The following is a 27,689-nucleotide window of genomic DNA, read 5'->3' on the forward strand; positions in this document are numbered from 1 at the left end:
GCTGCCACCTAAGTGGTTCCCAAAGAACATTTCATATAATATAAATATGAAGAGAACAAAAACAATGTGTCTGTCTCAGCTTTGGTTTTTATTTGATATTATATAAACAGATAGAGGTAGCGGCTTTGGCAGCCGTCTTGAAATTCAATATGCCGATCCCTGTACATGATTTTTGCACTACCACATTGCTCATCAGTATCAAAATGTAGGAGAAGAAGTTTTGAAAACAAATATGGCGGCCGATCGGGGCCGTGATTATTTCGGTTTCATATTTTTCCTAAAACTTTATGTCCTAAAGAAGTTTCATGCTTTATTCAAACTTTTATTTGGTCATAAAATCGACTATCAGTATAAGGGCGAATTCAGTTATTATCAAACGGATGCAGTAATATGCGGATACATGTAAGATCTAAAATACTTGGTCAGCGACCTATTTGGCACTACACGTTCTTTGTTTGTGGTGTTTCCTTATCTTGGACTAATCTATGACGTTAAACACGTGTGACTTGTTGTTTATCTATCCACACTCTCAATCTACTGCCACATTAAGGCACTGTACAGAACGTTGTAGAATTAACACAATGAAAGTTGACCAAAATATCCTGGTACTTGGGATCTGCATAGCCATGCAGACACAAATAATACAAGGTAGGTAAGATACGTATCTAATATTACATGATCTCTCTATAACGGAATGCATTCTATGACGAATCTCTGAAAGTTCATTTTCAGTACGGGATCAAATCATCCAATGCATCTATCTACCCAATAAAGTAAGATTTTTTTATATGTGGGTAGGAAGGATTGGGATATTTTACCAAATGGTCACAAAATGTTGTAAAACGCGAGGCTTACAACATTTATGATCCCGGGGATAGAATATTTTTAAATTTCAAATCCACATACCAAAGATTATTTTTCTCACATACCTCGACGTTTGTAAAACAATTTTACAGTTATGCTATTCCGTCATACATAAAAATTGCGTCATATTTTAAACAAAAATCCAGTTGTTTATGTTCGTTATAGTAAAAGCAGCAGAGTTTCTGAAAAAAATGTGTAAATTTTACCGAGAGAATAGTAATTTTGTTGGTGCAGTGACGTCACAAGGTTATATTGTATGGGTAACCATGTAATACAGCCTCAGCCGACACAAGTGTATTGCATGTCATAAACCAGTACTTCACCAGTAGGAAAGAGAGATTTAACCCAATATTACACCAGTAGGTATGAGAGATTATCCCTATCCTTCATATCCACTTATGAAAGAGTCTTTTACTTTCATATTTTATTTGCTTTTTATTGCAAATTTACAACTATAATATCCCTCCATTTTGAAATAAATTCTAATAAAAACACGACTGCAAGTCAAATTTCCATAAATGTAAAATAATGTGATATTTTCAACACAAAGTCCGTTGTTTACATCTTTTTTACAGTAAAACCAGCCAAGTTTGTAAAAACAATTTAAAATTTTACCAAGGAAATAGTAATTTTGTTGATCCCGTGACGTCATGAGGCTTTATTGCATGAGTAGTCATGCAATACAGCCTCAGGCGGCATGAGTATATTGCCCTGGACCAGCCAGCATTACACCCGTAGGTATGAAAGAAAAACCAGCATTACACCCGTAGGTATGAGAGAATAACGAGTCATTATGTAAACTATAGTTTTACACATACAATGTACATATATCAAATGTTTAGTTCCGTTAATTTAAAAGTCAATACTTAAACAATACATATTGAATACAGCTCTATAACTTTACAATATATACTATTTCTCCCGAAATGCATTCTATTTATATTTGGATCAGTTTATGCTTTGATATCACTGGTAGGGAGTTCCAAATATGTGTCACCCTCACAGTTCTATTCTAAGTAATGAGTTTGCTCGCCGTGGGGACAGTTTTTTTCTAATTTCCGTTTATAGAACGAGTTTTGTTAACATTCGACCATAATTTAATATAGGTCCAACATTGTTGGTAAACTTGTATTATATCACCGCATGTTCGCCTGTGTAAACATCTTGTTGCTCTGCGTCGGACATTCTCCATATTTGCATTTGTATGATCTAGTTGTGACCGGACCAGCGATTTGTATAGTGGTATAGATAATTTCATATCAGTAAAGTGAAACTTCTTCATGGCATGCAAAACGGACAAACCAGTCGTCCCATTCTCTGCATGCTAGGTCTCGGCTAGGGGACAGAACCTAGAGCCTTACTTACATGTACGTGGGCATTTAATCGAAGGCTAAAAGTGAGGCGGTGTCAAGGGAGACGCTAGGAAGAAGAAAGTCGGTTAGGAAGAAGCCTGTGAAAATAGAATAGAATATGAGTATCTGAGTTAATGTAGTATATGGATGCACATGGGTAAGAAATGATGTTGTTTTCAATTCCTTCTCTATCAATGAGAAATTGAATTATCTGTATTAGTATTATCTGTACTTAATCTGTATTAGGATGCAGAAATGGATGGCTACAATTTGAGAATTCATGCTACCTTCTGTCAAAAGACGCCGCTACCTGGGCGGAAGCATCGGTAAGTTAATTAAAAAGTCTTTTAAATGAGCTTATATTTAACGTTCTACATCAAATATGATTATAACACCACTTTAGAATGTAATAGAAATAAAAAAGTAGAACAATCAAAACGTCAATTTATACGCACTCTTGGCAGACAGCTGGTTACGGTGTAATAGTGCCAGACACAGCATAGAGTAAGGATAATCACACAAAGCCTAAATCTGACATCTTTCTCAAATTGAATTACCAGGTTGTGATGAGAGTTAACTCAGAATTTTCTGTTACATACATTTTTATCCATAACATAAAAAATCTTCTACAATAGATGCCTTTTAGGATCTGCTCTGGTGAGGTTTCAGTCTCGTTGAAATCTTGTTTCATCATTAGTCAAAGAGTTGTCAAAGAGTGATTTTTAAAAAAATAATTGTCTCTATTTTTATCAAGTTGCCATATAGAAAATATGTCCAAAAAAACTTATATCGTTTCTAGAATTTTTTTAAATTTTTAAATCTTTTTAAAGGTCATTGTGATGACCATATTAAGAATTTAAATGTGAAATTATAACCCATTGGTTTTTATTTTTACATCTTAGTGACGTTAATGAAGAGTTGGCTATGTGATTTTATTATTTTCTTTAAGAAAACGTTGGTCTTGTCAATATTTTGACAACATCTAAAATCACATAAATCACATTTTGCGCCGTTATATTAGCCAATCATATGCTATATTACAAATGGCAACACCTTTTTTCCCTTTATGGACTGGTAAAATAAATGTTTAAGCCAATGAAAACTACATTTTCAATCAGGATCGGCAATATCTTTTGACCGAACTGATTCAACGTGGAGTATATCCATTAGGTGAAAATAGAATGTCCTTGCATGTCGTATAAATTTATGACACACTATAATGATTTCAGATGATTTGTATCGACCTAGAAAGTCGTCTGGCAGCAGTTGAAACTGCTGATGAGAGCAACTTCCTGAAAGCTGAAGCTCATCGTTTGAATGCCAGTAAAACCTTCATTTATTATCATTATTTATCTGTGAAGATTTAAATCTACCTTGTCCTCTCCTGATCATTTACCTGTAATTATTACAGTCACACTATACGGAACTATCAACAACAAAAATCTTATAAATCACGAAAAAATAAGACAGATACGGATATTGGGACTTTAAGCGGAAGATGAAATTATGATTGTCAATCAACATTTCCTGTACCGGAAGGTGCTACTATTGTATATTGTAAAGTAAGATGATATTGTGTAATTATAGCATTGGCCACACTAATTCATCCAATTTCTAGAATCCTTCTGGCTAGATGGTACCGACTTAGAGGTAGAGAATGTGTGGCGCTGGACCGTCAATGGGAACAAACTTGTCTATCTGGACTGGGGAGGTCATGAACCCAACCAAGGGACGTCTGCTAACTGTTTAACTATGTGGCAAGAATTCGGCTACAGATGGGCGGATGAACCATGTCGAAACGTATATCATTTCGTTTGCGAAAAGAGGTATTTACCTAATGATATATTAAGTACAATCGATACCAACATAGAAACAAGTTAATACCGATGATATCCACATTGAGCACTGATTTTTTGGTACATGGGACAATCCAATCGGAACTCCTCTCGTCATCGTTATCTTGTTTCGGAGAAAATGACGAGTAGTTCGGTTTGGGGACAATCGATACCGGTTTACATTTACGTAAAATTATATATTTGGAATATTGTAAGCTTCACAATTAAAACACGTCTTTGATTAACATGTTTTGCAACTGATCATAGTATAATGAAATATACATTTTAGACCACACGTTTACTTATAACAGATATATATTTTGTTATATTTCAGAACCCCTGTCGGCGATAACGAAATTATTGGATAGTTGATATCAAGTTACCGAAACATAACAATTTGGACAAGATTAAGTTTATTTTATAGCATTTTGAATAAACCTTTGGTTTACAGCTTAAGATTTTTTTTTGGTTTTGGTTTGATTCTATTCTCTGTAAAAATCTGTATCAATTTCTATCGCTGTTGATGAAAACCTCAAATGTATGAGATGTTTTTGCACGTGGTAAAGTGACGTGGGTTTTTGGGAGACTGGTATGTTTATGTTGTATATATACTTGTGAAAATCATGTATCTTTTGTATAGTGTTATATCACTGGAATATACTTATAAACACCGAGTATACTGACACCAGGAGAGCCAATCGGTCCGCACATTTAATACTGGAATATAAGAGATAATATCAAGTGGGAGAGTAAAAACATAATTGTTTCAAAGTTATTTTAGTTTTGGTGACAAAAAATAAATAAATATTTTTCACATCCGATTGAGGCTCTATATGTAGACAAACGAATTCGTGGAATTTATATCCCCCGCTTTCGTTTATCAAAGGCCCTTAACTCCGCCAAATAGGATCCAATGAAAGTTTCGAGAAAATCCGGTAATATTTGCGAGAGTTATTGAACGAAAACAGACGAAATAGCTTTTTTCGTTAAAAAAAATCAAAGGACCATAACTCAGTCAACTAGGGTCCAATCGAAGTCTTGCTGAAGTCCCTGAGTTTTTAACCATGTTATAAAGTTTCGAAAAAATTCGGTGATATTTGAGAGAGTTATTGAACGGAAACAGTCGAAAACAGCCGAAAATGGCGTTTTCATTATTCAAAGGGTCATAACTCCGCCAAATAGGGTTCTATGAAAGTGCTGATCGAGAGCATGGTCAAGGCCTCGAGACATTTAACATTCGAGTTATTGAACGGAAACAGGTGAGAATGGCGTTTCCCGTTAATCAAAGGGCATAACTTAGCTAGATAGGGCCCAATCAAAGTCCCGATCAAACTTTTACTAACTTTCGAGAAAATCTGGTTATATTTGAAAGAGTTATTAAACGGAAACAGCCGAAACTGCCATTTTTAGTTAATCAAAGGGCCATAACTCCGCCATATAAGATCCAATGAAATTGCCGAGAGAACTCATTCGACCCCTTGGCACATTTAACCATGTGACCAAGTTACGGAAAAACCGCTTAAGATTTGTGGCAGTTATTGCACGGTAACCAAGCGTTAAAGACAGACAGACGGAAGGATGTACAGACGGACGGACGAAGAGACCCAAATAAATATTCCCTGTTTCAGTTAAAGCGGGAGATAATAACGATCTTTTTCATTCCATTATAGTCGACAATTCTCACTGTTCACACTATGGAAAACATTGAAACAATGCTTTTTTTGGAATACATGTCTAAATTATTTAGCTGCCCGTGTACAGTTAATCAGTCAGTGAAATTAATTACCAAAATCTAGAAAAGGCAAACGCCTTGATTTCTGGCTTCTTGGCGATGAAAATCTGGCTTTGGAAGTGTTTTTGGTGTTTTAATATGAGCAATTGTATATCAAGTCCAGTGGAAGATTATGAACATACACAACAACTTAAAACAAACGCTTTTATTATAGAAATTTGATTACATTTGATTAATGAAATTGTTTTTGAATTGTTCCTGTATTAGACATGTACAAGTATGTCATTACGAATATGTTTGTGTATTGTAATACATGTAATAGGAGACCACATTTTAAGTTGAAATAACTTGTGGCTTATGCTTTTGTCTTATGTCTTATGTGTTTGTGTTTACAATTAAATACGTCAAAGTTATATAAATTTAAGTGAAAATTACGGACTAAATTTAGTAAATTTAAAATTAATAATTTGTGTACGACTTCCCTTCACGCCAAAGGCACGGGCAACAGTTATCATATGTGATAACGTGAACTTTATCTGCATTTTCAGTGTCAATGTTTTTATCACTAACAACGACATAATACCTGGGTATTAAGGGGTAGTTTATAAACTCGAAATGATACTACGTTATACGTTATAATGCGTTCCATAAGGAAAGTAAATTGTGTTGTTATATGAACAATTTCTTCTTATAGTGAAAGACATCACACATGTTGGTGTGACATAAACAATAATTTTGATAGTATGGAACGCACAGTGCGTGCTTGTAAAAAGCTTAAAAGTGATGTCATGAGCTTAATCACAAGTGGTGCTCATCCATGTGCCTTAACTCCCTTGACTGTGTGTGAAATGATTAAATCAAAAATATATGCTTCTGTCCTGCATGGCTTTGAATTGTGGTGCCATTTAAGGTATTTTGCCAAACTTATCAAAACCTACACATCTCATTTACTGCTGTCAAATCCAAAAAGTTTCGGCAAGGTCTTTTGCCAAACTTACCAACATCTGCATATTTTGCTGTAAATCCAAGTTTCGGCAAGGTATTTTGACAAACTTACCAATGCCGTAATTATTTTCTTGTGTTTACGGCTGAAATCCAATAATGAGTAAAGGATGGAAAATGAAGAGAGTACAAACACTATCGCAGTAGTCTTCAGAACATGGCAGTGATTCGGGAGGTACTGATGAATTCTCGAACAAGGAAAAAAATACTATACCAGAGCACCAACAACCTAAAACATCACAGACTTTTCCACCAGTTTACCAAATGGATGTACCTCTCCAAAGCACACCTGTACCATTTCCTCCTATACACACGCCTCCTCCTGCACCTCCTGGACCAAACGTGGCCATGAACATGTTAATACATAATCTAGTTTAAACATATTTTATTTGAACAAAGTAAAAAGGAATTAGGCAAAGGTTTTACAACTTAGGATTCCCCGCTCCCATACAAATGTATATGATGTTACATAATGAAATATACAATAGCAGCATTAATGATTGTATATAAGATTATATGTAAAAGAAAGAAAGAAATAAACATTAGAAATTATTGATAGTCACATTTGATTTGATTAGCCACACAAGCACCCACGTTTTATAACTACATGTACATGTATAATTGTTTTAACATTTGATATTCATGACGTGACTAATTCCTTTCAATTAAATATTCATTTTATAAACATTATAAAATGATATATAATAATAATGATTTTACAATAAATATCTTACAAATACATTTTGGCATTATTGGTCTTTAGAAAAATATCACGAAACAAGTTTTGACAATTAAATATCAGCAATTATCATTTAGCAACCAGTGAATGTTGTTTGATCAAACAAAACGATTAGTATTTCTTATACGTGTATATTCTTCGACTGTCAAGCGTATGCTTTCATTATCTTTCGGACTAAGTGCATCAGAACCATAAAGTGTCAACTTCAAATTAATAGTAATATTCGTATTATACAAAGACAATTTTCTCATAAGTATGACACGGTGGTCATTGAATTGGTCGCATTGGAAGAAATAATGAAATACATTTTCTATAGGAAATAAACAACGACAAGATGGTGATAAAACTAAATGAACTTTGAATAAGTCAGCATTTAACGCACTGCAACCATGACGAAGTCTTGTATGCATAATATCAAGTTTTCTGTTTCCAACTGACCTTCTAGCTACAGTCTTTTTCCGTTTGATTTGGGTTTTAAATTTTGAAACAGTTTCTGAAGATCTTACTGTTAAATCTACTGAATTCCAAAGTTTCACCGTTCTGGGAAGAAACGATTTTTCAAATAGCACTAAGCGACACCTAGGTGATACATAATCATGATTTTTTCTTAAGTTATAAATGGTACTTTTATTAACCCTACCAGGCAAAATTTCATGTAAATAAGAAGGAGCTATATTATGATGAATTTTATAAATTTATAATAATTTTTCTGCTTCCGTCTTTCAGATGATGTGTCCCAATCAGTTTCTATATATAATGAATTTCTACTTGCGAAAGGTTAAACCTGTAACTATTCTGGCAGCTTCTAATTGTTTTGTTTGTTTGGTTTTTTTTCTAGTTTTGTTTCTAAATCTAAATTGGTACATTCGTCCCACACTTCACTCGCATATTCCAATAAAGGTCTTATAAACATAGTATATGATTTAGACAATGTTTCCCCTTTTAATGTAAATTTCAACTTACGCAAAACTGACAAATGCCGTAAGGCGGAGTTAGCTATATTTGTAATATACGTTCCACATTTCATATTTTCATTCAAAGTTATACCCCGCAATTGTTTGTGTAAAATACTGTTAGTCAAGATCGTGTTATCAAATTGCAAATAAATATATATATTTTTGCAGGAGAACCATTAAATAAAACTACTTCAGTATTGTTATGATTGAAATTTACCTTCCATCCCCTTGACCAGCGCTCAATTAATGATAAATGCTGATTTATGTGTTGTATAATATCTTGCATGTTATTTGAAGAAAACGCGAGAGAGGCGTTGTCAGCAAACATTCTTAATGAGGAAAACATATGTTCAGATATATAGTTTATGAATATCAAAAATAACAATGGTCTAAGAACCAACCCTTAAGGAACGACAGCTTTTAAATAACCAGAATTTGAGTAACAGTCACCAATAACGAAATATCGAAAAATACCAATATATGTTTGTTGTTTAAATTATTTAGATGTTTATAAATAACCCACTCAAAAACTTTACTTACAGTATTTAGAAGTGAAATCGGCCTGTAATTAGAGGTTAGAAAACGTTCACCATTTTTGAATAAAGGCATTACCACAGCAGTCTCCCATTGTCTGGGAAATTTACACTGTCTCATTGATAGATTAAAAAGTAATTGCAAAGAAATACACACAGTTTCAGTTGTGTTTTTTTAACATTTCGTGACTATAAATATAGTACCATAGCTTTAGTGATTTATATTGAAACAATATCTTTCACTTCTTGAACAGAAAAAAATACAGTTTCAATGGTATTTTGACATCTCGGTGTAAATTCAGGTGTGTTATGCTAGGTTTACACTATGTTCCCGGCGGCCACGGCAGCCCCGTTTCAGGCCACCGCGGACAAAACGTGACCGCGAGACAACGTGAGGCAACGCAGAAGGACGTGATAGACAAACGTGATTACCGTGGATGCCGTGCCAGATTTTTAAATTGTCAAAAAATTGCTACGGCAGTCACGGTACAGATGGTGAACGCCACAGGACATAATACAACGGGATTTACGTAACAAAACGTAACAGTGCGTGCGAGGCCGTAACAAAACTTCCAGACGGTCCGTGGTGGAACGGACTGTTCAAAGCACGTCCTGGAATTTGACGGTGATTTCAAGTTTTGTGACGTTCTGTTGCGTTTTTTTCACGTTCTATCACGGTTGATGTAGATTGGCTGCACGTTTTGTGCCGTTTTGTCCAGGTTTGTCAAGGTTTCGACGGCAAGCAAAGGTGGATGATAACCGTCTTGATGCGTTCTGTCATATGAAATATCAAATGAAATAGTCATACATTTAAACTATCAAATTACACCAAAGCTATTATTGCAAAAGGCAGGTAAAGTGAGAACCATTTCAGTAAGATAAATTTTGCGTAGAAACAATTGGCTATAATAATTATATTTCTTTTAACACATTTTGTAATTAAAACGTGTTTGAAATGACATTTTCGGCAATAGATATTGTTTCATTTGCTCCAAAAAGCCCGGCATCAGACTTTCATCCCTAGTAAGCCTTGGCGGACCGTGAAAAACGTATCGGAGCTTGATCAAAATGTGTAAAACGTAACAAACCTCATCAGATCGTAACAGGCCTAGAGAGAACATAGTTGTATCTTGTTATCGTACACTAATGTGTACCATTGTCACTATCATATATAACGGGGGGATAGAGTCTGATAAAGCAGATTTTCCAATTAGACGATGCATCAATTTCCAATAAGATTTTGAATCGTGTACAGCAATCTTGTCAATAATTTCATTAATATTTTCAAAAAAGGATACTTTAGCATTTTTTTCATATTGTTAATCCGGTTTCGTTGATGTTTATATAGCTACGTGCTTTATGCAAACGATCTCCGTGCGTAATTCCGAGTTGAACCATGGTTTGTAATTTTTTCCTGATTGTTACTATTTCTCTGGGTATACACATATAAGCAAAGTTTAGAAAAGAGTCGGTGAAAATTTCACAAGCTTCGTCAACGGAACAATGTTCAAATCTCTCTTGCCATGGGAAATCTCTGACTAATTTATTGAACAGATCAAAGTCGGCATATTTATATAACCACATCTTACGCTGGTATGTTTTAGTAATATTTTCTGTCAATTTAACAACCACACGAGTAGCTGAATGGTTGCTATTTTCATTATTGACAGGAATTACAGAAGATTCAAGAACATTAACATTATCACTGACAAGTATAGGATCGATAATGTACTGGAATGAGCAGTGATACGAGTAGCTTCATTAATCACATTAGATAAACTAAAAAGAAGAAGAATTTCATTTAATCTGTGATTTCGAACTGTAAGTAAGTCAATAATTATGTCGCCTAATAACTGATACCAAGAGCACTCTAAATGGATATTGAAAGTTGTCCAAAAAAGGCATATTTGATCCTTCAGACAGTGGAAAATATTGAAAACAAATAGTGAAATTTTACTCATCCCAGATCATAAAATTACATAAAATTACAAATTATGTCTACTTTTTTTTAAATGAGCGTCGTTTGATACGTACATGTAAACCATCACCACCCTCAAAACAGTTTCTATCAAGCAAAAACGAAAAACAAACCTTGGTTTGTTAAGGCATGCAGAACTGCTCGAGTAAGTTTTAACAACAGCAAGTCGAAATACATTAAACCAAAAGTAATGACAATAAAGATATGAATAAAGCGAAATACTTAGTTTTACGTTTATTCGCAAAAAAAAAAAAAGTATTGCGTTTATTCTTTGTCGATCCTTTTGCATGTCATACCGAGATTTAAATAGTGTGATATATGAACATTTATCGTATAATCCAAAAAATAACCGCATAAAGTGTTCAAATGAAATTACTTGTATACAGGCACTATAAAAAGATATAACATTATGCACCTTTTGAAAATATACTTAGTTAATGATATTTAAATAAGTATATTTAGTGTAGCAATGCTGTAACCCATCGTGTATGACTATACATGTAGATAGATTCGAAACGGTGAAAATACATGCTTAGAATTCATACTAATACCTTAGAAATTACGGAAGATTGCTATATGCCACGATTCCGTAATTACAGTACTTGACTGGAATAATCTTTAAAGTTAAACCTAAATAGTTGAAATAGTTCTTAGAACCATTTGTGTTTCAGAATAAGTCGACTTCCATTATTGTATGTGATATATATTCCTAAGTATGATCAGGGTTATTTTTATTTCCATTTGCTTTTACATCTTCAAATTAAAAATGGAGGCGACAAAAAAATCCTAGAGCATAGATGTACGGGGAAAACAGACTATAATTACACTTTCTTTAATCTTTTTACCTATTGTTATATTCAATTCAATTCAATTCAATTCTTTTATTACACTCAGATACACTACTGTGTATAACAAGAGGTCATACATATATAATTCAATTTTAAAGCATGACAGGCAAAATTAGATGCATTATTTGTATAAAGATTCAAACTTTTACAAACAAAATTCAGTGTGTCATAACATTTTTTCCAACAAATTGTTTCACCTTTAAAATTGGTAACATAGGAGATATTAATATACATGTATTGATTATAGTAATAATTGACTTATTCATATGTGTATATATATTAATACATTAGAACAATACATATATTTTAGATAATTTTGAGCTGTAATTAATACTATAACAAATTGCATAATTTCTGAACAAATAAGCATAAATTTGCGTACATTTTTTATGAAAAATGGAGAACATGCCTTTCATTTTAATGTGATTAGGATGTCTTGTGTAGTAAGCAGGAATGTAATCCCCACGTAGCTGACTTACATTATAATCTGAACATAAAAACAAATAATGGAATTCATCACCAATACCGGTATTGCATAAATGACATATTCTATTGTTACGTTGAACTCCTATCCATCTTCCGGTTTCAACCGGAAATTTAATATTTGATGTTCTGAATTTGCACATTGTTTTTCTGTCTTTTTCATTCAATCGTATTAAATAATTTTCAAGTCCAAAATGGTTTTTAAATATAGAGTAATAAGAACCTCTCGAAGAGTTTTCAATATCTTGGAACCACGACTGGATGAACTGATCCCTCAATTTCTGGGTAATAGTTGACTTCAGATACTTAATATCAGGTAAACAGCTTTTTTGATATATCCAAACAAAACTTAAACCAGAATTATCTAGAATTTCTTTAACGCACTTAAGCCATTTGAATTCAGTTTTCCCTGTTACATGGAGGGCATACATTAATTTATACATAGAGCTAGACAATTTCTTTTCATTTGAGATGAGAGAAAACCAAAACCTAAGTAAACTTAACTTAATATCGATTGAAATAGGGAATCTGCCAGTTTCTCCGTATATCATGAAATTTGTAGAATTTTTCTTCACACCAAGAATTCTTTTGCAATATTGTAGGTGGATTTTTTCCAACATATTTATGTTCTCGAAACCCCATATTTCACTCCCGTATAATAAAATTGGCTTAACCAATGAATCAAATAGTTTTAATTGTATATCTATAGGTAGGTGCAGATTCCTTATTTTACGATACAAGGCGAAAAGTGCCTTTTTAGCTTGATCACATAAATGTTTCTTAGCAATGTTAAAACTTCCATTATAATTGAAAATTACTCCTAGATACGAAAAAGTTTCTACGATATCCAATCTATTATCAAAAATGGAAAAGTTAATTGCCGTTTTTGTTTTTCTTTTCGAAAAAATCATCACTTTAGTTTTTGTAGTGTTCACCACAAGTTTCCACATTTGACAATAATCTTGAAACATATCTAACATTGCTTGCAAACCATCAGCTGATTCAGACATCAAAACGGTGTCGTCAGCATATAAAATTAGAAAAAGTCGAACATACATGTTAAGGTTCTCTCGACATAACTCATGGATTTTGTTTAGACAATCAACATTTTTATCAGCAAAATAAGTTTCTAAATCATTCAGATACAGGGCAAATAAAAAAGGTGAGCAATTTTCCCCTTGTTTTAGACCGATATTGGATGTGAACATCTCTGATTTTTCATTTCCATTTTGTACACAAGATTTTGTGTTCGAATACATAGCATATAAAACATTAAATATTTTGCCAGTTATATTACTCTTGATTAACTTTTGCCACAGGCCAACACGCCAAACCGAGTCAAAGGCCTTTTTGAAATCTATAAAAGCACAGTAAATTTTTTTACCTGAAGACAAGTACAACGATATAAGTACATGTAAAATAAATATATTGTCTACGGTTGAATGACCTTTTCGGAAGCCCGCCTGTGCGTGACTGATGAGATCAATTTCATCCGATAGTTTATACAACCTAGCATTGATAACAGACGTAAAAACCTTTCCAAGACACGAAACTAGTGTAATTGCCCTGTAATTATCTAGATCTTTGGGATCACCTTTATTTTTAAAGATAGGCTTAATAATCCCCGTACTCCAGCTTTCCGGAATAATACCAGTGTCGAGAACAATATTAAAAAGTTTGTCATAAACAGGTAACATTTCATTTACAGTACTCTTAATGTATTCATTATATATATTATCAATGCCACGTGCTTTATTATTATTTAATTTTTTAATTGCGTCCACAATTTCTTTGGAAGAAATTTTATTATTCAGTATATTGTCATATGTGTTATCTGTAAAAATAGGAATTTCAAATTCTTCTGTGTCATTATCTTGGGTTGAATTTAGATTGCTGAAATATGTATAGAGGTCTTCGATAGGTAAATCAACATTAAGTTCATTATGCTTCTTATCAAGTCTATTCAACATATCCCAAAATACTTTTGGTTGATTAACAGATGTTCTTCTAATTTCAGTTTCGATATTTTCTTGGAATTTCTTGTAATTTGTCTTCAAGAGATTCCTATATTCCCTGCTCTTTTTCACTAGTGTTTTCCGGTTTGCACTACTTTTCAGAATATTATAACGTTTTTTCGCTTCATGAAATTCTTTTCTTTTACGTGAGCAGTCGCGTGTAAACCAAGGTTTGTCACAATTTAGTGTAGATTTTCTTCTATTAATTCTGTTTTCTTGTGTACCAAAAACATTTTTAGCTGCCTTTTTAAACATGTCCGTAATCATATTTACTATATCATTTATATCAGTTTTTAATACTGGTGTTGTTGACTGCTGAAGTCTTGTTATTTTCTCATTTATTTCCATTATGATACCGTCTTGTTCAGATTGTAGAGTGTTAACAAAATCAGTTTGTTTTTCTTTTACCCATTTTCTTATTTTCTCTGAGGTTGAAGTATTTTTTTCATTTTCAAATATGGCCTCTGTGTATTGAATACTATACAATACTCTACAATGCGCATCAGATATAAGTGGGTCAAAATCCAGAATTTCGAAATCAGTTAATATAGGAAATATATCTGAGGAGACGATTAAATAATCTATCAGACTTACATCTTTACACGTATTTCTACCAATGTTAATGTCCTTACCGGCCCTACCATTCGCTATGTAAAGATTGTTATTTTTACAAAATTCTAGAAGTTTGATTCCAAATGTATTTGGTCTAGCTTGATCTTGGCTAACTCTTAGTAATGGGACTCTAGCCCGAATTAATGATTCATAATCGTAAAAATAATTTCTCAAATCATTGCTTTCAACTGCATTAGAAAGTTCTACCAGCTGACCGTCTGGAATAACAAAATCATTATGGCATTGTGTTCTAGCATTTAGGTCACCAATAATCATTATTTTTTGTTCATTCTTAACCAGATCGGTCATTTCATTTTCGATATCATCAAACGCTTCATTCGAAGTGTATTTTGACGTTTCTGGCGGTACATAAACACAGCCTATCAGTAGATTATGCGAGTTTTTAGAGGTATTTATTTCTACCCATTGAACAAACTCTGAAGGAGTTTTATGAAACACTAATGATGACTTATACTCGTTATAGAATGTAGGCGTAGCGGGAACACATCGTACGGGGTTTCCATAATTCAAATCACAATTCAATTAACGGATGTCCTAACCTGATTGACAGTAAGACAATAGCAAATACCCGATATAGCCACGAAAAGCAAATTGCCTGCGGCCGGGTAATTACAGGTGAGTTCGATGGATGGCGTAGTGTACAGGTAAACAACGGGGTCTTCCCCGAACACCAACTCTGGGTAGGGTGGGGTGTTTTCATAGGGGTTAAGGTGTGTTGATAGGGAGTTATAGTCTATCTCAGAATTGTTCTCAGTGTAAGATCACAGGTAAATCTCAGGTAAATCAACTCACCTGGGAGGTGATCAGCAAATCAGTAACTGTTATTGTCAAGATGCTGCAGAATGGTGTATAAAACAGAGGCATACTTCAGAAAAAAATCATACTTGCCATGATATTTGAATAGAACGTTAAATTATCAACTTGACTTGTATTTCTAGACTTTATATTGTCTTAGTCTTAAGCTATACATTTTTGTGCTATTTCTCAGCTTTATAAGTGTAAATATTTAATAGAAATACTATTCTAGATCATTCAATTTCATCATTTTCTTATACATTCTGACTTATTTTAGTTTTCAGATTTAGATTAATATACACTTTGTAAAACATCTGTACTAGAATTGTTGAATTTACAGTTTATTCTTGATCTATACTTGACTGTGTTATTTTTTCAGTTTTCAAGGATGAGAATCTTCCTCTTTAATTCAGAGGATTTCTTCTGATTGGGCAATATTTAGGAGAAACAAATAATGTCAGATATGATCTGAAATATCATAAATTAACCCTTTTAAACACTTAGTGGAGGGATTTCTCTTATAAGTGAAGATGTTTCCTCCCTTTGTTGATAGGATCGATCACTATTTTCATCTATTTTCTTTGATATAAGCTTTTGATCGAGTAAGGCATAAAAACTTAATGTATGAGTTGAAAAAAAATGTGGAATTAAAGGTAAACTGTATGATTGGTTTGAAGCCTACTTATCTGACAGAAAACAACTCGTATTCATAAACGAATATCAATTACCCGGTAATCTAATGAAAAACCGATAAATGCTTGAGTACCGCAAGGTTCAGTACTTGGTCTTTTCTTTTCCTATTGTTTATAAATGACTTAACAGATAATGTAATATCTTATATAAAAATATTTGCTGATGACACATCTCTGTATTGATAATGATGATGACCTTTTACTGACAGTAATACATGCAGAGTTCTTGAATGATGATCTATCGTCAATTTCTTCATGGGCTGATAAAAAAAGGATCATGGTCGGATCACATCTTTAATATTTGTGAAGAAGTTTTGAAACATAAACTAGATAGAAATTCACCAAGAACATGGTATCTCTCCTATATCAGACCAATTTTAGAATATACAGACATTATTTGGGGTACCAGAACGGAACCATTGACTTGATGACATAAGCCGACTCATGATCAGCATCACAGCTGCTGCACCTTGCTTAAATTGGCAGGAACTATTTTGCATATCAATTCAATTAAAAATATTTTATTTCATATAAATTATACACAATGGGATTGGGTAACAGGCAGTGCCTATATCAACCCTTTCCCTCTTCCACTAGTGTACAACATTTTATACAAATTAAACATTAACAAAACTGTAGTATATCTTATGATGTATCTTATCATACCGTGAACATTTACGTACACAGAACTCGTATAATAGTTACAAACGCAAGTCGTTATATAAACCTTACTGGAACGATATCTTACAGGAGAATTGGAATGCATTATGTTCATTTTATTTTTAACTGTAAAGCGTATTGCGATTTAAGGAAAACTTACATAATTGATAGAGTAACTGTTTTATGTGAATATTTTGAAAGTATGTCTTCTGATAATCAACTTATCTTTTTAATGAATTGTGATGTTTTACAAGTTAGTCTTGCTAAATATATCTTTTTAGCGATGAGGAGAAGGCGATCTCTATAATAGTAATTTTGACTTATTATAACTTTAACTGATAATGTTGTTTTATTCACATATATTGTTCATAATTTTAGAACATTCGTGTCCCGTAAGCCAATTAATGGCTGGGAATTTTTAGTAATGAAGAATATTTTTTAATTTTAAATGTTGTGTAAAGATGTGTGACATTATTATGCATTATTATTATTATGTATCTTATCATAGGTATGAGTATAAAAAATACCTGGTTGAAAAGTTACCTGAGTTGGTGTTAGATTTTGAAACAGACTATAACTAAACTTCAAAGGGTTCCCTACATAAACACCTCCCTTTGTCTTTACCAGAGTTGGTGTTCGGGGAATTCGCCAAAACAACATCCTGGTCAAGGTATTACATAACATCAAACCAAAGGTATGGCTAATTATATATCTATATTGGTGTTGTATCTTCTCGGATATCGATTGAAATTTGAAAGCGACCGCACGGTCTGAAACAATAGTTTGTTTGTTTTGCTTTATATCTCAACATACAGACTACAGGAACATATTATCTTATTAAAACTTATTCGTCGTTGATTTCCTCGACAAAAAATCCGAAACTTTCTTTGTGAATTTTCTCTCATAATTACACTAAGATACCTAAATTAGAGTATTTGAAACATCGAATTTCACACTTTTTCTTATTTACATTCGAGCCAAAGTTATTGTACGACTAAAATTAAAAGTAATCCATAAAAAATTGGTTGATCCGGTTTTCCTGTGACCGTCGATATCAGTGATAGTACATCAGTTATAGTACTGCTATTACATTAATGTATCATTTTTGACTGCACAAATCCTTTAAAATTGAAATGTAAAACGAGATCGGTAATTTTATAGAGTCGCAAAAGTTATTAACTTACCTTTTCATAACGCGGGTCGTCTTATGTTTCCCGCCGTCGTCCTAAATACCACGCGGTAATATAATTGACTTTTATGCTCTAGAACGAATACTCTACTAGAAGGGAGGATGGCCTTCAAATGATCGTGCTGAGGAGCCCCACTTATACGTACCGATTGATGAATGATTATTCATTTATTTTTTGAAGTGTACTTTTATGACGTCACATATGTGGTGACGTCACAAATACATTAATTATTTTTTGTAATATTCCTCCTATATTTAGATGTTTGTTACGAACTTACACGTCAAGGGATTCTTTATATATGTATGTGTATGGGATTGTCCTCCGCCATCTTGTATATTATATGTGAATTTTGATTTAATATGATTATGTATATTGTTGCCTATATGCTGTATTGCATTTGGTTATAACAAAACTTGAAAACTTGAAACTTGAACCCGGCCTACAATACTTTTCTACCTGAATACATAGGTCTGTTGTCATGGTCACCACGGCCATTCCCCGCCACACACATCAAAGGTGTATCTTACGGGTGTATCTCTGAACGCCAACATTTTGGATTTACCTGTAGGGTAGTATGTTGTGACAGTGTTTATAGTCTTTTTCCTAAAAGCAGTCCCAATGCCAACAGGTAAATTTACCTGTAAAAGTTACCTGTGTTGATACATATCTAAATGTATATCGATTGATATTTCTTTCAATAATTGTTCATATTTAATATCAGATACATATATACATAATATATGTTTCTGTTAATATCTATGAAAATATAACAATAGAATCTATGAATGAAATGAAATTAAATTCACAATGATTTGATTTCAAGAATTTTTAAAGATTTCCTTGATATATCAAAAATCTCTGGTATAAATCTCATTAGATTCTTTGAAACTTATTTCATATGAAAGTAACTTAATTTCCCATTCAGTAAAATCAAAAAGGAATTATCCTTTTTCAACTTAGTGTAACACCCATTCGATTAAAACTTTGAAATAATATAAGCATTTTGCCTGTCGAAACGTGATATATTTCAACGAGGTCTTCCATATATGTATGTTAAGTGACCTTATATACATGTATACATCAATTATATGTACATGTAACATCTGCGTTAATTACCTACAACAGAGTGAGTGAATTTATGTCAAATATGATTTCCAAATTTTAAAAATGTTTTAAGGGATACTTGACTGACCTTTTTTTCATTTAACAGAACATACTATATATTTTGAAAGCTGCATTAGGATGCATCATTTATCATAATTGTATAATTTTCCTGCTTTCTTATCCTAAGATGGTATTTCTAGATCAGCGTGATATTACATTATAATGTAAATGATGTATGTCATTATAACAAAAGAGCACCCAATAATTAAACCGTTGTCCGTTAACAGCCAGTAAAATGATATATTTTTTGCATGTTAGAAATAACATATACATTTTTTTCCTATGGTTGATTTTCGGTCAAACATTGTTACTAGATACAAATTGGTATATGTACTATAATCTTTAAACAGAAAAAAATAAGAAAACTGTTAATTTGGTATTCTGAGCACTAAAAGTTTGCAACATTTTGAGAATTACAAGACCTAAAACATATGGGCTTGAAATAATTTTGCCAGTATTGCAACATTAACATTTATAATGTGTATTAAAATGAATATGGTTAAGACCCTAAGTAACAGTCTTCAATCTCATTTTATTTGGTATTTTTACATTATTAAGTGACTTCTAAAATATTTTATATTTTAAATACATATAAAGCATTAAAAACCAATGATATATTATAACCAATGTTTATAAAACATCATATAAGTGTGTTTGTGTCGGCTTTAATAGATTACCAACTGAAACTATAATAAACAGGTCAAAATCTCCGACAAAATTAATTAAAACTTTTCTATTGTTTTTCTCCACTCATTTTCTAACCAAATACTTAAAGGTGTACGTCTATGCGCTAAAAGAAATCATGCGCAACTATGCACGGTCACAAGAAATGAAAGTTGGCTAAGAATGTAGCTCTGGAGAACTCCTATGTCAATACATTGATCAAGAAACCTGTTTGTAAAAAATATTCCACCTGGAACTCAAAATGCACTGTTCTTAATAATCCACATGTAGCTCCATATTAATTCTTAGAATTTGCAATGTTTATAATTTTATGTATATAAAAGCACTGATTATCTTTAATCAATGACGTAAATCCTTGTCTTTAATTAATAATTTACATTGTATATTATACGGAATTTATTGAAGGAATTATTTTCCAAAACCCACCAATGATACTTATGATACTGATTGAAATACAGGTAAATCTCAGGTGACTTTACAGGTATAAATATAAAGACGGCTTATATGAAACAGTATATAATTGCCTTCCTATTGTTTCCTAAAACAACACCTACCTATTGTTGATAAATATGTTGGCGTTCAGAGAACACCCCCACCTTACATGACATACATACATACATGTAGGCTACCTTGAGTGTAGGACAACCCCCCCCCCCCGGACAAAAGCCCCTTCTTTATAAAATAATGTATTTTTTTCTATTTCTAATTCTTTTAATTTTTGAGTTAATGATATCAAAGAAAGAATAAAAAAACAACAACATGTTTACATAGACATTCAATTCAATTTCAATTCTTTTATTACCTTAGGCCATTTGGCCTATCGGCTACAAACAAGCATATACATTTACACAATAACACAAATTCTAAAGAATACATTTGACAAAATACTAAAGCGGTGCGTATTTTCCAAAAAAAAAAGTAATCATATGAATTAAATACATACAACGTAAACAGAATAACCAATATATAATGCTTTAAATAAGATATTGCACCTAGAGTTACAATATGGAGTTATATGTACTAAAATTACACCTGTACAAATGACAAAAAGGAACATGCGGACGAACGGACTGATTGAAGGACACGAAAATATCGGATAGAGAGAAGCACTTCGAAGACAAAAACATTTCAGTGATAATGTAAATACACAATTCTACGTTTATGGGCTTCTACTATAAATCTTCCCATCAAATTCAATTCTTTCTGACTCTTTGAGTTTAATAATTCGATAACTTTATGAACTGATGGCTTGTGCCAATAATATTTCTTCATATATTTCAACCTAATATCAGAGTAAAAGTGACAGACAAGAAGAAAATGATATTCATCTTCAACATCTAATAAATTACAATATTGACAATATCTGTATCACCTTTCTACATTCCTGTATCTCCCGGATTCTACAGCTAAATTATGCGCAGAAAGACGAAATTTCGTAATCATAATTATTCGTTGATTTGGTAATGGTTTAGTCAAATAGAATTGCAAAGTCACCTTATCAACCATATGCCTATAAAGATCACATTTACTTGAGACTTGTATCAAATTAAATAAATTTTGATTGGCCTGATCTTCAATTCTCTGTTTAAGTAGAGGTAAAAGACAGATATCGCTGGAAGTCTGTCTCGTCAAAACATAACCAAAACCTAGCTCAAATAATTTACGCTTTAGAAATACTAACCAATTTTGCTTAGGATGTTCCTTCTCCGTTTCCATGTAAAGAAAGTTATATACCTCAGATAAGATACAATTGTCTGATTTTAATAATTCAAACCAAAAATTTTAACATTCTATACAGTTGTACATTAGCCATTTGGCTGACGACCAAGTTCAATGTATACTGTTACGATCCGTAACGGCGAATATTATACACAGGAATGTAAATTCATGACATCGTCATTTTTCCTATCAGAACAATGGAGGCCTAGAACGAATAATCATACCCTGCCTCCACTCCGGTTCCCGGCAGGGTATGAATTCCAACCCGTTGCCGCTAGTGTTGCAAGCCCCGATGTGATCCACATCGGGCACTTTGAGACTGATAAAAATATATTTTTCGGGTATTATCCTTATGTAACTGTATTGTTCTGACAACTATGATCAATATTCAATTCACAAACCTTTCGATTATAATCTTTCATCAACTATTAGTGGTAAAATCCAAGGCAAACACAACACATGTATAATTCTGTTCAAATACGCCGCCATGTTTGATTTACCGGAAACCGTGACGAAATGAAACACTCAACAGGTAAAATATGTTTAAAAGTTTTAAAAAGCCAACAAACTAAGAATAAATATGGTGAAACTGAACAAATGTAAGTATTATTAAGAATTAAGCAAAAAAGAATTTTTAAAGTTCATGTTAAAAACTTTGTAACATTTATTTCTTTCGTAGTGAAAATTTGTAGGTCATTCCATATATGGTACTAGGTGCCATATTTGGAGCGCGAGACTTTCTAACGAGAAGCATCATGGCGGCCAAGTGAGCCGTGTCGGAGATGTGAGCAATTCAAAAGTGCTTCAAAACATAATTTAGACATGGAGGTGGGTAAATAAATAATCATTTTATGTTAAAAATGTTTGATATTGTTGAATTTAATTAAAAAATTACATGACACACATGAAATGCAACATTTTCACCGCTGGATGTTTTGCAACACTACGGGCAAGGACGTATATGAGAAGGATAAGTCACACTGGGTTTTGGGGGAGTACAACGTAGGAGCTTTTGTGTTTGTGCACTGACCGTGACGTTGGGCGACGACTGATTTTCCTTTGATATCTGCCGGCGCAGCCTTTGATGTAGCTTGCAGGTCCGAGGGTTACCGTCTTACTTTCTGAAGCGGGGCCGTCATTTCATGAGCTGTCATATTTTTTAACGAAGATTTAAGACATGTCTCCTAAATTTTCCGTTCTTAAAGCGAGTTATAAACGTTGTGAAATTTAATAAATTTTACATTGGTGTTTCGTTTGACTCGATAAGACAAGTATTTGTTGAGAAAAACGGTTTTTATTCCCGGTTCATAGGCGTCTCGCGTGGTGTTCAGTAGTGTAAAGAGACAGTCATGAATCCTTCTCACTTATAAATCCTTGACTACGGGCAATGGGACGGAATCGTAGCTCTGACGACGACCATCTGTCAGAAATCTTCCGTCCGTCGTTCAGAGCTACGTCATCGCAGCTATGGAGGCCTAGCCCCGATCTGAGAATGGTTATAAACTCAGCTTCACTCAATGTGATATACGTGATTAAAAGACAGAGAGTCGTAATTATATTCATTATTGATATTGACATGATTAATAGAATGTATGTTGTATTATTATAATTACTTGTGCGACGAATAACTGTCGAACTATCTGACGATTTGAATCTGTAGCGTTAACGTTAGAGTAAAGTATTAAGATTCGACAGATAACGAAAATGACACAAAGTACATATATTTTTATCAGGAAACATGTATAAATATGTTCTGTTATGTTCATGGAAGTCACCTGAACCATGCTGCAAGATTGGTATGTCAAAAAAACGTCGTATTCTAGCCAAATCACGTCTCTGTAAACGACAGCCTGCTTTCCGTGTATTTCGCCATTTGTTATGGTTGGATTTCGCGGATTCCGCACGCGCTATGTAACAAGCGTTTTGATTGGCTCGGACTCGTCGGATGATCACCAGCGCAGGCTATAAAAGGGGGTGAAATCGGACGAAAGTCAGAACTCATTTGAGCTCCCAAACGAGTGGTCGCCTCTTCTGGCCCTAAACTTTGGAAAGCCTTGAGTCTTCTCAAACCAATGACCTAATAGTGGTTCAAAATGTTTGAGAACTTCTCCGTAAAGGGAACTTAACGTTCCAAGGGGAGTAACTCTTATAGAGTTAAGTTACAAAGCTCTAAGAATATGAGTTTTGTCCGTTGGCGAAAACGGGGAAACGTCTCCGTATTCGGAAACACTATTTGTAGACGGAAGCACCTCTGTCTATAGACTCATTACATATTCTTATCTAATAATTAATGTTTATTATAATAGCTTTTATATAGACATCTAGTAGGTATTTATTTCTCCATATTCGGAGCATTATACCAGTAATAGATGGAAGCACCTCCATCTATGGAAATGTTCCATATTCCAAAAAGGTATTAAAGGATATAGATCAGTGTTTAGTGTAGAATATTTGTATAACCTTTGTAAATCTCGATGTATCCAGTACCTGTACTTTGATGATTTGTGATTATAATAAATCATAAGTTGATTTTTATTCCTGACTTTGTTCTTTTATGGAGTAGTGCTAGTATAATATAATAAGTTTTATTTCATAAGATACTGATATAGACTTACAGCTATTCGTGTGTGTCCCAGGTCTAAACGTATATATACTATCAGTTATCAGTGCCATGCGATAGCTGGCCAGGTCTGTACATAATAGTCTGGGTTATAGGTATAAGTTTCTCGTTGTTGTGTAATGGTATGTGGTGCCTGAACATCTTATATGTAATGCTAATTATGAAACTGGTCAGTATTAATTGGTTCAGCGTGTTACTTATGTTATGCAGTAGCTATCCATGTATCAGATGTTTCAGGTGTTGGATATCATGGCCAAATACTGATCCCCATGCTCTCGTTGTTATGTATAAATAGAGCTGACCACTTATTGTAGAAGAGAGAGGGAGAAACACAGAGGAGCACACACCTTGTGTGTGGCCCCATTTTGGGCTCCTGATATAATGTACAATGTGTATTGCCTGCATATTGTAAAATGCACCAAGAAAATAAAACGTCGACACAATGTTGGTCTCCATCATCATTGAACCACAACAAAGACACCATGCCGGACAATTACAGTAACAACGCCAGCATCACCAGAAACAAGCCGGACATCTGTATACCAACAATTTTCAAAAATCATTTTATTATACTGGCGCTGTGACGTGCGATGGGACCTGGGTTAAGCAGAAGGGCACCACTTTATGAATACCAGACCATTGGACACTTCGCGGAGCTACTCCACTAAATGATCACCAGCTACAAACAACACATCAACAACAAGTTTTCGACCAGCAGCCATATTCCATTCCATTCTACGATCATCAGTGCCACAAGAACACAGAACACACTTACAATAAGAATCTTCAAGGAACCAACGCTAATGACCACAACCACCATACACCAACCAGTAAGAAGACAGAAGAACGAAGAAAGAAGAAAGAAGAAAGAAAATGAACTCTGTATAATAATTGTGATTTCTTAAAAAAATTTGCACATTGATCAGTGTTTTGAGATATTGGAATTTAGTGTTCGGTAATGTATTATGTTTATCTTTTTTCTAAATCTATATTTACATCTTTTCTTAATTCTTAATTTGTTCTTCATCTATTTTTTATAAGATCTTAATTTAACGTTACTTTTTACTACAAATTTTAAAAACAATGTAAAACTAAGTTTATTATTTGTACACACACGCAAAAGGATGATAGTTGTTCTAAGCAAATATTTATCTAATAATGTAGTGTAATACATACTATTCTAAATTCTGTATGTTAACTATACACTCCTTTATTTTACTTCACCAAGTTGTTATTTCAGTAATTCTGTAATTTATAATTTTTGTAATATCATTTTTTTCCTGAACTTAGATTTTTGCTAAAGTTATATTATGTTAAACTAATTATATTGATACGTTCATGACTTGTGCTCTTCATTTTCATCATTCTCAGAGAAGGTTCCTTAACATACTTTTTGTTTTAAACTATTTTTTATTGACACAAATACAATTTCATAATATAAAACATATCTTTAAACGTCTGGAAATGTTCTGCTGACATGGTCTAACATGCAGTTTTAAAAGTAATTGGAACTTCCAGTATGTCTGAGAACAATAGGGTGGTGAGCTAATTCATTAAGGCCCATTTTCTCGATATTAATGACATATTTACGTTTATGTATATTATTTCACGTTGGGAGGAATACCCGATGCAGTTTAATGCCGGGCATACACAAGTTTTTTTATGTTTCTCTCAACGTTTCTATACAAATACACAACATGGAACTTTCTTTGTAAGATGATTTTAATTTCATTTTATTTATTATAAGATCTTAGCCTTATTGGAGTGCAAGATTTCACGGCTTGATTGTTAAGACGGTATGACGTCAGCACAAGCATTTTTTTTTCTTTTCATTAACTTCATTTTTATATAGCACAAGTTTGAACAGTACTAGTTCAGGTTAATCATTTTTTTTATCCTTTTTGGATTTATGAACTAAATGCAATTTCTATGCTTATGAACTCTATCATCCTTTATTTTACAAAATCAAGATATTTAAACATTCTTAACAATTACTATTAGTCTAAGATATTTAAAATACAATACAACAATATTCTGTATTACATATGTTGTTACTCTGAGCAAATGTACAATTACTTTTTTTATAGCATTTTCAATTTTTACTGGTTGGTTAATACTTAAATATCATTCATAATACATTTGTAACCATGCACCTGGTAGTTTCTATATATTGATCATTTTATAACTGATTTATCAACTAACATTTATCAGATAAACAAAAAAACTGTGTCCCAGGTCAAATGATTCAATTAAATATATTGCATCATGTACATTTATAACTGATAACTAACAAGAAACATATTATGTTCTAATGTAGCTACAACCTATCGTATATATACCTATGTTTACTCAGAGAATATTTTTCCACTTTATTAATAGTACAGATTTTCTTAAAGCAATGTACCAATTTATTGCTAAATTTTTATATACTCTGTGACTTATCCATGGTTATGCTGTTGTACTATAATTTTTCATATGGAAGTTCTTTTAACATTTTATATTGTGACATTAATACATATGATATTCATATTCACTTAAACATAATGTAAGATATACAAACACATTAACTTAGAATAATTTGGGGAATGCCCAATGCAGTTTTATGCTGGGTTCACATAAGTTGAAATATGTTCCTCTTGCGTTATTTACACAACTTTGCTACATTTATTACTTGCACAACAACAAAGAACTTCCTGTGAATTGAATCATTACATTAATTGTTTACCAGTCTTAGTCTAATTAAAGACGAGGCATCATGCTAGTGTTTTAAAACGATATGACGTTGACCTAGCGCTATTCATTTGCTTTCATTTTCATTTTTATTTTAATAACAGCATAATTATCATGAATATGTCAAAGTCCTGTAATTATTTTCGTATTTTGCTTACACAAACTCTAGCTACAAATATAGAATCAGTTCTTGTACGTTCTTCAAGTTGATTTACATTGTACATCATTTATAATTATTAAGTACATAATCTATAATTATCAAGCTTTTTATAGATTTTTCATATGATAATGATTAAGTCTTGTATCAATTTAGATTGTATTTCGCAGTATAATAAAATGATTTTTGAAAATTGTTGGTATACAGATGTCCGGCTTGTTTCTGGTGATGCTGGCGTTGTTACTGTAATTGTCCGGCATGGTGTCTTTGTTGTGGTTCAATGATGATGGAGACCAACATTGTGTCGA

General features: G+C 32.9%; 1 protein-coding gene and 1 pseudogene across 1 annotated transcript; one reads left to right on the plus strand and one right to left on the minus strand.

Moving 5' to 3' along the window:
* The first annotated feature begins 520 nt into the window (after positions 1 to 520).
* Positions 521 to 4,505, plus strand: LOC138330920 (perlucin-like). The gene is made up of 5 exons (XM_069278403.1): positions 521 to 648; positions 2,463 to 2,542; positions 3,446 to 3,539; positions 3,835 to 4,042; positions 4,386 to 4,505. The coding sequence occupies exons 1-5, from the start codon at positions 582 to 584 to the stop codon at positions 4,417 to 4,419; spliced, it is 483 nt and encodes a 160-aa protein (XP_069134504.1). The 5' UTR covers positions 521 to 581; the 3' UTR covers positions 4,420 to 4,505.
* A 16,552-nt stretch (positions 4,506 to 21,057) lies between these two features.
* Positions 21,058 to 27,689, minus strand: part of LOC138330669 (uncharacterized) — a 32,226-nt pseudogene continuing 25,594 nt past the window's right edge.

This window comes from Argopecten irradians, chromosome 9 (assembly GCF_041381155.1).
Source record: "Argopecten irradians isolate NY chromosome 9, Ai_NY, whole genome shotgun sequence".
NCBI classification, from domain to species: domain Eukaryota; kingdom Metazoa; phylum Mollusca; class Bivalvia; order Pectinida; family Pectinidae; genus Argopecten; species Argopecten irradians.